The sequence below is a fragment of the Gopherus flavomarginatus genome, chromosome 4 (assembly GCF_025201925.1).
Source record: "Gopherus flavomarginatus isolate rGopFla2 chromosome 4, rGopFla2.mat.asm, whole genome shotgun sequence".
Taxonomy (NCBI): Eukaryota; Metazoa; Chordata; order Testudines; family Testudinidae; genus Gopherus; species Gopherus flavomarginatus.
In genome coordinates, this window is record NC_066620.1 from 79,816,855 (window position 1) to 79,830,770 (window position 13,916).

Below are 13,916 nucleotides of genomic sequence, written 5' to 3' on the forward strand. Positions count from 1 at the left end.
GAATTTCCCCTCCAACAGCTATGGATACCACAAGCACTTACTCAAATGGAGGAAGGAACAAGAATTGATTGTTGCAATTTCAGGTGTTTGTAACGTATCAGCTATACAAATGAAAACAAGGAATCCTGAACTCTGGGTTGTAACTGCACTCGATTTTACCAGTTTAAACCAAACACAGTATTTTGGATTCCATTAGATTTATTTGATTTTTAACTCGGTCCTTTATTCTATTACTAATATGGGACCTAAAACAGTGTTGCACTAATTTAGAAAACAAATCAAAAACAAAAACAAAGAGAAAGGCTGAGTTGCACATTGAAAAAACTGACATTAAAGTTTGTGCTGCATAAAAATCTAAAAGCACTGAACTGTGATCCTGCAGCGAGCAATGCCCACACAGAATTTTGCTAAAGCCAAAACAATATTGGACTGACGAGGTTTGTAAAATCAAAATTGCCCTGGTTTACATACCTAGCAGCTGCACAAAGTGCATTCAGTGAAGCTGTAGCCAAAGACTATGCCAAAGACTATACACCTTACTATAAAATTGCTCTCTGAAACCTATGTGGTGTGTGTGTCTGTGTGCATGTTTAATGCTTCTAGCCACTGTGTTTGCCAAGAAAACTTTAGACAAATGGATTAAATAATGCTGGTCAAACATTTTCTGATGGAACCTTTTTTTCCATAGGAAATTTCTGATTTGATGGAATCAATATGTGCTGTGGGAACATTTTGACTTTGTCAAAACTTTTGATGGAAACCAGGCAGGCAAGCAGATTGGCTAGCCCGTCTGGTTTCCTCTCAGCCTGCCTACAAGCTGACTGGAGGGTAGGCATCCAGACTGCTTGGGTCCCCAGCCTCCCAGAATACTGGGAGGCCTGCCTGGTGATGGCTCCCTTAGTTGCTTGGCTTCCTGGGCTACCCGGCTAGTCGGCTCTCTGGGGTGCTCATCTGGCAGTTGGGCTGCCTGGCACCATAATTTACATCCAATAGAAATTTTAATTTTCAACTTTTCATTCCAAGTCAAAAGGAAAAATATTTGGAAATGTGACATTTTTCATTGGACAGAAATTCTGGTTCTGGCACAGCTCTAGAGCCAAATGTAAATCAAAGCATTTTCTTCCTAATGCCTGGTCTACCCTAAGTGGAGGGGATCGATCTAAGTTACGCAACTTCAGCTACATGAATAACAGAGCTGAAGTCGACGTACTTAAACCTACTCACCATGGTAGTCTAGATGAGATAAATTGACCCCTGCTGGATCAATCACTGCTCGCCGGATCGACAGGCAGTGTAGACATACTTTTAGTCAGCAGGCAGCCTGGAACAACAGTTCTTGGAGGGATAAACTCCCTCGTCCTTCTTAAAGGGGATTTAAATCTGAATCTTAAAGACAACTATTAAATATCAGGCATGTTAGCTTTTGTACTGCCAGTCATTTTAATACAATCTTCCAGCTAAAGTTCTTGTCCCACAATCCCACTCTGCCTTTCAAACCTCTTCAAATGCCAAAGGCCCTAACTATTTTCTGCCCAGCTGCCAAAACCTCCAGGTTCCCCTTGGTGTGTGCGTGATGATGTGCGTGGCAGATTGAAAAGTGAAATCTTTGGGACAGCATAAAATAAATTGTATTCAGTATCACAAACAAATGCATGCAGGGGCCACTTACATATTTAGACTACTAGTTTTAAATTCAAATGCTCCTGTAACTAGGAGTTCGGTGGCACCTTAAATACTAACAGATTTATTTGGGCATAAGCTTTTGTGGGTAAAAGGTGCCACCGGACTCCTCGTTGTTTTTGTGGATACAGACTAACATGGCTACCCCTCTGATAAATGCTCCTGTGGAATTTTCCATTTTCTGCAGCAGAATGCTATAGAAGTTGGGGTTGTTGAAGTAGACATTAGGTTCAGTTTTATGTGGAGTACTCAGTTCCAAGTGATATTGGGAATTTGTCTGTTCAAGCAGCCCAACCCCGGGCTGGACATACAGTGAAAGTATGTCTTAACTCTTAACTCTCCCCGGGAAGGGAGGGAGATAGCATGAGACAGTGTGTAAATTCTAGTCATCAGAAGACTTATCATAGAGCAGCACTATAGAGAAGGCTGACTGTTATCCCAGGTGTCATGTAAATACAAGGATCACAGCTGGAAACGGGACTGGGAAGGATGGACCGGAATAAAGGAAGGCATAAAACCACCATAATGGCACCAATTTTATGCTGGTTTCACTGCACTGGGATCGTGAGGGGCTTCTTTGCCAGTGAGGATGATGTCTGAATGTAGGTTCCCCATCACACATGTGAGATGTCTCTATGATGCAGAAATGAAGAAGCAAGGGATTACCTGTGAACAAAACTGATTTCTCAGAAAAACGAACTACAGTTCTTAGGAGCAAGGTCTAGGGTTATACCTACTCTGCTTTTTCAAGTTCTGATTTAGTTTCTTCTTTCTCCTCCTTTTCATCTTCATTCACTTTCTGCTCCTTGAATGAGTCAGATAAAAAATATCATAGCGTTTAAGGCCAGAAGGAACCATTAGATCATTTAGTCTGACCTCCTCTATATCACAGACCACCACACCACCTATCACCCACACACTGAACCCAAAAATTAAAGTGAGACCAAAGTATTATAACCTACATGAGACTAAATTGTTAGGTGAAACAGGTGGAGAATAGGAAGGGCTGAAACGTACCAGTGATCCAAGCCCTGCAATGGCAGGAAAATGATTAAGTGATACCCAGATAATCCTGGCAAGTGACCCACATCCACAGGTTGCAGAGGAAGGTGAAAAGAACCCAAGGTCACTGCCAATATGACCTGGGGAACAAATCTTTCCCAATCCCATGTACACTGACCAGTGAGACCCTGAGCACATGAGCAAGAACCAACCAGTCATGCACGTTGAGAAAGAGAATGCTCGATGCCCTCCGTGTCCAAAGTCCCATCTCCAGCTGTGTCCATCCCTGATGCTTCAGAGGAAGGAGATTAAAAAAAAATACCTTGCCCCCTGAAGATACCTGGATGAAACCCTGAAGCATGAATTTCAGGAACATAAGACAAACCAGAAGTGAGCCCCAGGGCTTTTGAGCTCTGCCCCAACACAAGCAATCCCATCTACAAAGTCTAAGCAGTATTATACGGTATGCAGCCTTCAAAACATGGCTAAAAGGCAACAGTCATAGGGCTGAACATCAAGGCATTTTTTATTAACTAATGCTACACTGAGGGAAAATGACATTTCCCTTTGCAGTTACAAAACACAAACTGAATTTTGAATTTAAAAGCAAACCAAATAACATGGACTAGTCTGATCAGCTTCAAGCTCATGATCCCAGAAAGACTAAACTTTGGTAATTCACTGTTATTCTTTAAAAAGCATGTCATACTTAAGAAAAAAACTAAAATCACATAAACATAGCTGTAAGTTTTATTTCTGGTCCACACAGAACAGACTGAAACATAGTGGATAAAAATATAGTTTGTACCTGAATTTTTTCCTGTATCTCAGGTAATGGGAGTAAGGAAGATGTGCTCAACAAATCACTCAGACCAGCATTTGGATTATGAGGAATCAGCTTATACTGGCCTCCTTCTCTTTTCAAGTCCAAGCCAAATATGTCTGAGAGTAGGTCACCATCATCTGATAAAGCTGTCAGATCAGTTAGATCTTCTGCTGGCAATGCAGCTTCTGTGGGTTTCCTTTCTCCCTCTTCCCCTTCGCCACGTACCTCATCCTGAGTGGGATCTGGCATATTGGCTAAAAGTTCTGCTACCTTGATCTTCTTAGCCCCTTCTACCAGGCTTCCTCCAAGTAGCAAACTGTACATGATGCGAAAGAAGCCCCGGAAAACACTACAGGTGAAATGCAATAAGCCCATCAAGATGCTCCAGTAGGAAGAAAATAAAGCCACGAACATGTCCTTCATGGTCATTTTCTTCATTTTCTTCATCTGCTTCTTTAGACTCTTCATGCTGAGCATTTTTGTAAGAGTCATTATATTATACTTGAGGGCTACCAAGGCTGCCTTGACAGTCACAAGGGAGAAGAAGCCCCTGCTAGGGTCCTGTTCCTCAGGCTTATCTTTTTCATTCTCTTCTTTATTTGTGGACCTCTCATTCAAATCTGACTCAGAGATCTGGGCAGCTAGCTGCATTTCAAAGATGGTATCCTCACAGAAATTAACAAAAAGTTCCATCTTTTCCTTCTCCCCTCCTTCGTTTACTACATCAAAGATAAACTGCCTCTTTGACTCTTTAACCTGAGGTTTCTCCCATTGAGTCCGACTTGACTCACTTATTTCAAAGTAAACTCGCTCAATGCGCTTTGCACTACCCATGATTTCTATGCGTCCAAGAAAGGGCTGAAAATAATTCAGAACGCTCTCTGCTAGCTCAAGAAAAGTCTGCAATCGAGTATCATGGCGCATGTGCTCTGAAAGGTTGGTCAGAAGAACAGCAACATTGAAACCAATGTCTTTGGCAGGTTCATGGAATCGTTTCACAAATTCCTCATAATCCAGAGTCTCATTCTCATCTGTCTCAGCACAAGATAGTAGAAACTCAGTTTCAGACTGGGTGTAGTGCTTATGGCTTTCCATGGCTTTCTGAAAGTCCCTCTTTGAAATTATACCCTTACCATCAGGGTCATATTCCTTGAATGCATCAGATGAAGTTAAATCCTTCAACTTTAAGAACATATCAAAAAACTTCAGAATCATCTCCACATTGTTGGAAGACTCCACTAGCATGTCAACCATCTGCTTGCCAATAGTTCCATTCACAACATTACCTAAAGGTGGTGACATGCAATAACAAGTCATTGGTGACAATGAACATTTTGGCAAATAAAAGCATTTAATAATGACTACTGACATCATCACATGGTAAGATTTACAAACTGCTAACTGATCTGGTTGCATGCAAGTCTTCAGTGTATAACTATATAAGTTATCATTTAAAAATACAATACCAAATCAAGATCTATGAGCAAGGATTGAAAAAATTGGGTTTGTTTAGTGTGAAGAAGTGAAGACTGAGGGGAGCCATAATGACAGATTTCAATTACATAAAAGGTTGTTACAAGGAGGAGAGTGAAAAAATTGTTCTTGTTAGCCTTTGAGGACAGGAAAAGAAGCAATGTGTTTAAATTGCAGCAATACCGATTTAGGTTGGACATTAAGAAGAACTTCCTAATTAACACTGATTTAATTAATTCTTACATTATCACTCTCCATGTAAATTATACTTATAGTAATTCCCATGAGCCTTTAAAGATTAACAGCTCTTCTGATAATAAACAAATTAACTTTAAAATACTAAAAAAGGAAGAGACATTGGTTTGGCTGTGAAAAAAATGTGCAGAGGAAAAGACACGGTTATAATACTTGCAAAATAAACTTTTAAAATAAATTAAAATTACCTTCCAGCATAGACAGCAACATGACCACCATATCCTTCTGAAGATCCATTAACTCTTTCAATAATTCAATTTGACTGGAATCCTGCAAACATGAATACATTGTAAATAAGACTATTTTGGGCCAATATTTCTATGAACCACAGCTCAGCCTCTGATCTTGCATGCACATATTTTGCACAAATATGAACTTGCACTTGTAAAACAGGTATTTTACACATACAACTTCCAACTTGAACTAGTGTTTGTGCGTGCACATGTAAGTTTCATTTAGGGGAAAATCAGACTGAGAAGCTGAGAGGCCATTAGTGTATTTGGCTCTTTATGTCAGATCTGAAAATAAAATGAAAACACATTTATCCAACTATTTACTCTTATACAGTAGCAAAACACACATATTTATTTGTTTAGAAGAAACAGCAATTTAATACAGACGTAGTGCAAGTTGAGCTACTATGGAGAATGAAGAAAAGGAAAGCTTTTCTGATAGTATGCAGCTGTGTCAGAGTTGACTAGATGATGCCTATATAATACTTTATGTCTGTTAAAGTGATGTTAGTATTGGGATGATTAGGTTCCCACCCACACTGCCATAAGAAAAGTGTCATAACAGCAATAGCATTGAATTACAAAAAGCTCAAAGAAGACAAAAAAGTGACAGATTAGTCATAGTTGGGAATGTTTTATAAGTAGTAAAACAAATTAATTAAACTTCAATTTCATAGAACTTTGTCAATCTTTAATTATTTAATCTGAAATTTCCCCATGTTCTGTGCCTTGGGCATATTTTTCTTTAAATTTCACCATAAAAAGTTCAGTGGCTTCAAATCTATTTCCAACCTTTCTCAGAAGAGCTTTAGTGTCAGCCTTTATGATGTACACCATGTGCCATTTGCCAACCCCAATGAAATCCACCTAGATTTAGTCAATTCAGAAAAGACTCTGAAAATCAGAATTTGCAGAGGAATTTATTAAAAGTTTGCTATGAAAATACCTGAGCATCCCATCTGCATTAGGCTTCTTCAAAGCCCCAAAGATCTCCCGATATGTCAACTATACTGAGATACTGAACATGCTCCCAGGCCCCAAGAGCTTGAACTCCAAATGGGAAAAAGACTTTGCACTGTCCCATAGACTAGGAAGAAACCATCAGGTCTAATCTAGCAACTAATATTAATAATCCTATGAACTTCCCTCACCCTATTATTGAGCAAAGCCTCCTAGCTGTCTTAAGAGGCAGGCAAATAGTCTCTCATTTAACAGATGTAGTAAGAAAAACACTGTTCAAGGTCACTTCAGACAGATCTGAGAATACAAACCTGTAATCCAGGGGTCAGCAACCTTTCAGAAATGGTGTGCCGAATCTTCATTTATTCACTCTAATTTAAGGTTTCACATGCCAGTAATACATTTTAACGTTTTTAGAAGGTCTCTCTCTATATGTCTATAATATATAATAACTAAACTATTGTTGTATGTAAAGTAAATAAGGTTTTTAAAACGTTTAAGAAGCTTCATTTAAAATTAAACTAAACTGCAGAGCGCCCCAGACCAGCGGCCAGGACCTGGGCAGTGAGAGTGCCACTGAAAATCAACTCGCGTGCAGCCTTTGGCACGCATATCATAGGTTGCCTACCCCTTCTGTAATCGCAAACCCAAGTCTTATCCATAGCCATACTGTCTTTTATAATTAATGTGCCAAATCTATGCACTTAGGTGTGCTATCTCTAACACTAGACACCATTTCCTTCCTAAACCAGGAACAGAACCCAGGAATCTTGAATACCAACATTACCCTACTGTCTAGCAAACTGTTGGCAAAGTGTGTGTCAAGCCCTCTCTAGCAGCTGATCCACATACAGGATGAGAAGATATTACTGCTCTATCTCAAGTGGTAGAGGTCTGTGCTGTGGATCCAAAGGTCCTACATTCAAACTCTGCTGCTAACTCATGCCGAGAGTCAAAATGGCTCCATAAGGTGGAGTATCTGAGGGTGGTGGGTTTTTATAAGTTTTTTAATTTATGAAATTACATACAAAAAACTATCATACAAGATGAAGCAACCAAAAGTTAAGAAGTGCCAGAATTAAGGTTGCTCATGCATATTTAATTCTGTCCCCTCGTAAGGCTTTATGATATAACATGATCACCTCTTTTTTTTTTAAACCATAGGATTCCTGCCTCATTCAGGGCAAAGGATGAACAATGAATAAAGCAGAAACTTTTAATAAGAGAAAAGCATGTCTTCTCATACTAAAAGTACTACACTGGGACCCAAGAGGATTTTACTCCTGGCTTGGCCACAGACTTTCCACAAGTTGTTGAACAAGCCTACTTTTTCATTCTTAAAGTAAGTATATTCTGGTAACCATGACAATATGTGTAGGCTATTTGTGCACCTCTATTTCCGTATGTGTCTCCCCTTCATCATTTAGGAAAGTCTGCATTCACTACAATGTTACCTGCTGTGAGAATATTCCTGTTCATGAAGACAAAGAATGTCTATAGCACTAAGAAGTTCAGCAGAACCAAGATATCAACCTTCACTCAACACTACATCCCAACTTTCATCTCTGTGGCACACTCAAAGACTGGATTCTTGAATCATATCAGAATCTAAAATAATAATAAAAATCTCCATCTTCAGAACTCTATAACTCTATAACTATACCTTTAAATATTATAAAAGTAACAGAGATTAAAAATAATAACAACAACAAAAAAGCATTTCCCACTTGTCTGGCACCTGTAACCCGAGTACATCAAATTATTTTTCAAATACTTCACCACGCCCACCTGAGACAGGTAAGAAGGTATATATGACTCTGCTTTACAGATGGGGAAATTGAGGCACAGAATGTTTGACGTGCCCAAAGTTACAGAGGAAGTTGGTGTCAGAAGAAAGGGTTGGATCATAGGAGTTGCTGTGTCATTCTGTAATCATTTGGCTACATTTATCTCCCACTAGTTCACAGCCTATACTGCCTCAATTCTTCTGTATTCCCTTGGATTGTTGTTCTGGTCACCCTATCTTAATATGAAAATAATTTGGTGGGGGAACAATTCAGCTAATGTATTGTAAAAAGTTAGTAACTAAAAAATAAGAAAAAAACCTGCATGGTACCTGAGATAGTTTCATCTGCATGTGAGCAAACACATGAAGAAAACCAACCACTGCGTCCCACAGCCTGCTGTGTGCCAGACTCTGCTGGTTCCCTGTACATGGACCCTACCATGCAGATGACAAGAAAAGGAGAACAGGGTTTATATGCAAGAGAATTACATCAAACATTAGGATAAAATTAGAATCAGGGTACCTAAAATATGACCAGTTGAGAGCTGCTACACAAGCATGTTAAGGAAAGCTGAAACATAAATGGAATGACAATTTCATTTGATATCACATTAACAATTACTGTAGAATATCCCTACCACTTCCTTTGCTTTAAGGCAACTAAGGTCACATTTTCAAAGCTCTGTATAAAGAGGGAGCTGAAAAAAATGGATCTCAGTGTTCACAGAACAGTATCAGTTTGCACCTTTAAATTGGAATCTCATGAGGGGCACAGATGTTTAGTTTAATTCTCCTCTACTTGAGCAAGTGTAAACCAGGAGTAACAATGATGAGGCTGAGGTAAAATTGTTTTAAGAAGAGATGAATCAGGCCCCTTGTTTTTTGTTCACCTGTTGTAAAACACTGGTGTTACAATGCTATAATATTTTTACAAACATCAGATGATATTTCAAAGGACAACAAATAAGATCATTATTAACACTGAACAGAAGATTTTGGGTGTAGCAGGCCAAATCTGTTAGAGCTGTGTGCATACACTTGCATACCCCTAGCTTCTGCTAATACTTATTCAAGCCAGTACTTTCACAATTCCCTCCTATGAGCTCTAAAATAATACAGATTTTCATAATGAGGATTTGAATGTGAATAAAAAAAGTACAGTCTGTATGCTTTAAATAAATCCTTCCCCAGAGAAATTACAATGATTAGGGGCTGACTCTTCACTCGTATAGGTTTCATATCTCTGTTAAGTCCATTTACTTTCAGTGGAGTTACTCCTGACTTACAATGTGATCAGAATCTGGCCCTATTTTTTAAACGTTTTGAGATAATGTCTCAAAAATAGTTATCAGATAAAGCTACTTTTTGGCTTATCAAAATTATCCTTTGTCTGATTAACATAATTGCCATTATTTCATATAGTGGAGTTTTAAACAATCTCCTGACCAGTTGAACCGCAACTTCCATAATGAAAATATTGTGTAATCAGAAAAAAGGCCCCAAATTATTTTTAATCACTTCATATTGTCATAAGCAGCATTTCTAATTTGATTATTTTACATGAGGAAAGGCTACTATATTGTAGCATTCTGGTATGTGACATTCACTAAGATATAAATGAATTATATGGGATCTCAGGCTGCAAGTAGAGTGCCCGCTTATGGGGAAAGAAGTTCTGTATGTGGATAGAGGATCCACTATAGTATAGGATGAATGGTAGTGAACTATGTTAAGGCTGCCTAACACTTTCCCTAACATTTATCACACTTCCTTTTTAAAGAGAACAGTAAAGGGTACATTAAAATTAAAACACAGGAGAATTTGATTCTTTAAAAATTCTAGCTAGTTACATAGGAAAGAAAAACTACATTAAACAATTTTATGAAGATTGCAAAGTCAAGTACCCAAAAGTCAGGAAATGCCAGAATTCAAGTTTTTCCATAGAACCAAGCTTCCAAGGGAGTAGTGGTGACAAAAAAACCTAATTGGCTTCAAGACTGAGCTTGATAAGTTTATGGAGTAGATGATATGATGAGACTGCCTACAATGGCATGAAGCCCATCTACAACTGCTAGTAGCAAAGATCTCCAACGGTGGGTGATGGGACACTAGATGGGAAGGGCTCTGAGATACTACAAAAAATTACTTTCCAGATGTCTGGCTGCGGATCTTGCCCACATGCTCAAGGTCTAACTGATCACCATATATGGGGTCAAGAAGGAATTTTCCCCCGGGTCAGCCTGGCAGAGTCTATGGGATTTTTTTCCTTCCTCTGCAGCATGGGGCATGGATCACTTGCAGGTTTAAACTAGTGTAAATGATGGAGTCTCTGTAACTTGAAGTCTCTAAATCAAGATTTGAGGAATTTAGGAACTCACAGAGTTTATGGATCTTTTACAGGAGTGGGTGGGTGAGGTTCTGTTGCCTGCAATAGGCAGAAGGTCAGACTAGATGAACATGATGGTCCCTTCTGGCCTTAAAGTCTATGAGTCCCCTTGCCTCAGTCAGTGCACAGAATGAATGGTTCTCACGGAATGACATAGCTATTCAGTTTTTTTCTTATCTTTCAATGTGTGGCTCCATATTTTATTTGTTGCATCCCTTTCAAGCCCTGCACTCAGTACAGAATTATTAATATCTTCTACAACTTTTCTATGGCGTTCATTACATCCTGCCAGCAGTTTCTTCTTGTTTATTGCAAAGAGGGCCCAGGTCAAGCAAGTCTCTGCAGATCTGAAACGTGGCAATATGTCATAGGGAGAGAGTTTTCTCAAGCAGTGTATTTAGAGCTTTATAATCAGCCCTAGCACTTTACACTCCAGCCAGAGCACTGATTGAATATGCCACATAAGCACACAGCCACATTCTACATTAGCTTTACTTTCAGATAAAGTGAATGTGAAGAATGCATTGCAGTAGCACAGTCTTGAGGTGCAAAACCAAATTATAATGGCAAGGATCCTATTGGAAAGAAAAGGACACAACTGGCTATATATTGAGACACAAGCAGTCTTGGTTAGCAAAAGAGGAGATAATTCAAAGATATCTGGGAATCTGCTAGATTCTTAGGTTGCAAAAAAATAACAAATGGCTACTACACATATTTCAAAACATTTCTTACTAATTTCATGCAAATGACAATGTGAGCAGTTTACCTGAATATACTCTGTGAGAGTATTGAAGACCTGTTTTGCAACTTGAATTGCTTTGGAGAAATTACGTTGTCCTTGCTCATCAATAACATCTTTCCCAGAATAATACCAGTAGAAATCACTAATTGATTCCTATAAAACAGAGGTAGGAAACAACATACACAGGTCAGATATTCAAACTGCCACTCCTGGGTTCGTCAGCATTTTCATAAAGTAGACTTAAAAAAGAAACTTTGTTGTGAGCAAAATAATTTTTTCCATTCATTCATATGGATTTAAAATAATCTCAGAGATTTTTGGTATCATCAACATAATGCATTTTCTCTCTCATTGTCAGTGAAACTCACAGGGAAAAACAAAACAAAATCAAAAATCCCTTAAAAATCTAACTTCTGTCTTTGCAACTTTTGTCTTGATTACCTGGGCTTTTTATTTCAAGCTTCACGCAAACATAAGGGTCCTTAAACTGAATAAATCATTAACACAGTGCTGTGTGCCATTAATGTGAACTATGTGTCTTTATATTATCTTTAAACTCTCTGCCTGTCAGCTAGCTAAATCAAGGAACTGAATATTCTTTGTGCACAGAATTCTTTTTTCCATCTTCTTTAAAGAATGCCAGTTGAAACGTCATCAAAATGAGCTACAAAACATAAAAGGGTTTATTGTTGTTATTACCACCAAGCCTCTAAAGAACTTGCAAGGTCACACAGTAATACTGACAACAGCAGCGACAACTAGAAAAGGATTGATTTTCCACATACTGGAATTTTTAGAAACAACAACAACAAAAAATGCTAAAAGGAAATGTTATTGGTTACTTAAAAAAAAAGATACTGTGAGGTGTGCAGTAATGTGGATTTTCAGACAGATGAGACCTATAGGTAAAATGATATATATGTTTACTGCAGAACTCCTTCTATGTGCTTCATGTACTTGATTCAGAAAAGGAATGAACTGTTCTGCATTACCCTTTGACAGATTATGACAATGTGATGCTTTCCCAGAGAAATGGGATTTTGATATTATCTCTTTAAACTAAAGCTAATCAGCACAAATTGTTCAGAGGCTCAGTTTGGATAGGAACTCCAGACCAGACTGAAGCCTCCAAATGGTACAGAACATTGCAGCACATCTCCTCAGCAACACAGACTATGATGAACACATGAAACCTGTCTTCCACTCTCTACACTGGTTCCTGATAGAACATCAAGTCAAGTTCAAGGTCTTGGTCCCTATTTTCAGCGCACTCTATGGCCTAAAGCTTCCCTAAAGCTCCACGATGAAGACCATGATTGACAACTATGCTCCTCTGACACAATGAAACTCTCTACAATAAAGATAAAGCTTGTTTGAGGGAGACAGAACTTTCTTGGTCTGTGTGTGTGGAATGAACTCCCCGAGGAACTAAGGACCATCACAAACCTCACCACATTTAGCTCCAAGTGCAAGGTGCAGTTCTTTGATCTTGCCTTCTCTGATATATATGCATAGCAATGTGTATGTTCACACAAACACATGCGCTCATTGCTAAGCGTCTGAATATATACATAAAAAAACCACTCCCCACTGTACAAGATGAGAGAACAAAAAATATGTTGCCAGACATGTACTCATGTCACTAAACACTACTGGAAGGCACTAAGATACTACAGAGCTGAACACAGCACAAAACTTATATGGAATAGAACAGGATGTACTTGAAACGGATAATCTCCAATATTCAGTAACCTGCGGTAATTCCACATCATGATGCAAGGAAATGGGTCAAATGGTCACCATAGAGAATACAGAAAATGCATACTGTGACTAGGCAAAACCACAGGTTAGGGCTCAGCAGGTGCTGAGAATATATGAGCAGCAGAAAAAAACTGTTCTTGGTTTAAGTTGTAGTACTCAATTTTTTTCATAGTAGGACCCCATACTATCTAGCCAAGAACTGCCTCCATTTAACAATATGGAGTTTAAGTGTCTCCTTTTAGCCTGTCTCTTCTGTTGCTGTTGTGGCTGCAACTTCTGGTGAAGGAGGCATAAATGAAGTCAGATGAAGGGAACTGCTTCTGGAAACAGACCATGAACCTCCTTCTCTAGCTCGGCTGTAAGTCTGGTCTTTCCATCAAAGTTCTGTTGTCTCAAATTTTCCAACCTTGCTAATAATTTCTTGCTATCAGAAAGGAGATCTTGCACCTTGGATTAAGTTTCCTGTAAGCCAGAATGCCAGTGGGGAGTGATGTCAGACATCACAGATCTCACCAGTGTATCCGATGCACCATAGGAAGCACAGAGGCTTACCTGGGAACCCATGAAATGCCCAGTGATAACGTCTTTTGCTGCCATCTTCTGCTCCCCAAGGAAATTATTTAGCAAAAATGGAAAACCTAGTCCCAAAACCTGGAATTGATATTAAACTACCTCCAAGAAGCAGCTCCAGATCCCTTTTTCAGTGTCTCCAAAAATGGAGTATGAGGGACCTTCAAGTGCAGCAGCATTGTGATGAATGTGTAATATACTGGTAAATGTAACGTAGGCCTAGTTTACTCATAAAGCAA

The 13,916-nt window shown here is 38.8% G+C and overlaps 1 protein-coding gene and 1 long non-coding RNA gene across 7 annotated transcripts in view; one reads left to right on the plus strand and one right to left on the minus strand.

The window, feature by feature from the left end:
• RYR2 (ryanodine receptor 2) overlaps nt 1-13,916 on the minus strand; it is a 727,531-nt gene that overhangs the window by 56,420 nt on the left and 657,195 nt on the right. For all 6 annotated transcript variants that reach the window (XM_050950348.1, XM_050950346.1, XM_050950344.1 and 3 more), the window contains 5 exons: nt 11,371-11,499; nt 8,546-8,650; nt 5,425-5,506; nt 3,491-4,794; nt 2,418-2,485 (listed from right to left, as the gene is read on the minus strand). In XM_050950348.1, coding sequence (XP_050806305.1) covers nt 2,418-2,485; nt 3,491-4,794; nt 5,425-5,506; nt 8,546-8,650; nt 11,371-11,499 — 1,688 coding nt within the window. The remainder of the gene's footprint in view (nt 1-2,417; nt 2,486-3,490; nt 4,795-5,424; nt 5,507-8,545; nt 8,651-11,370; nt 11,500-13,916) is intronic.
• Nucleotides 1-13,916, plus strand: part of LOC127049568 (uncharacterized) — an 838,950-nt gene that overhangs the window by 45,378 nt on the left and 779,656 nt on the right. The gene's annotated exons all lie outside the window — the stretch shown is intronic.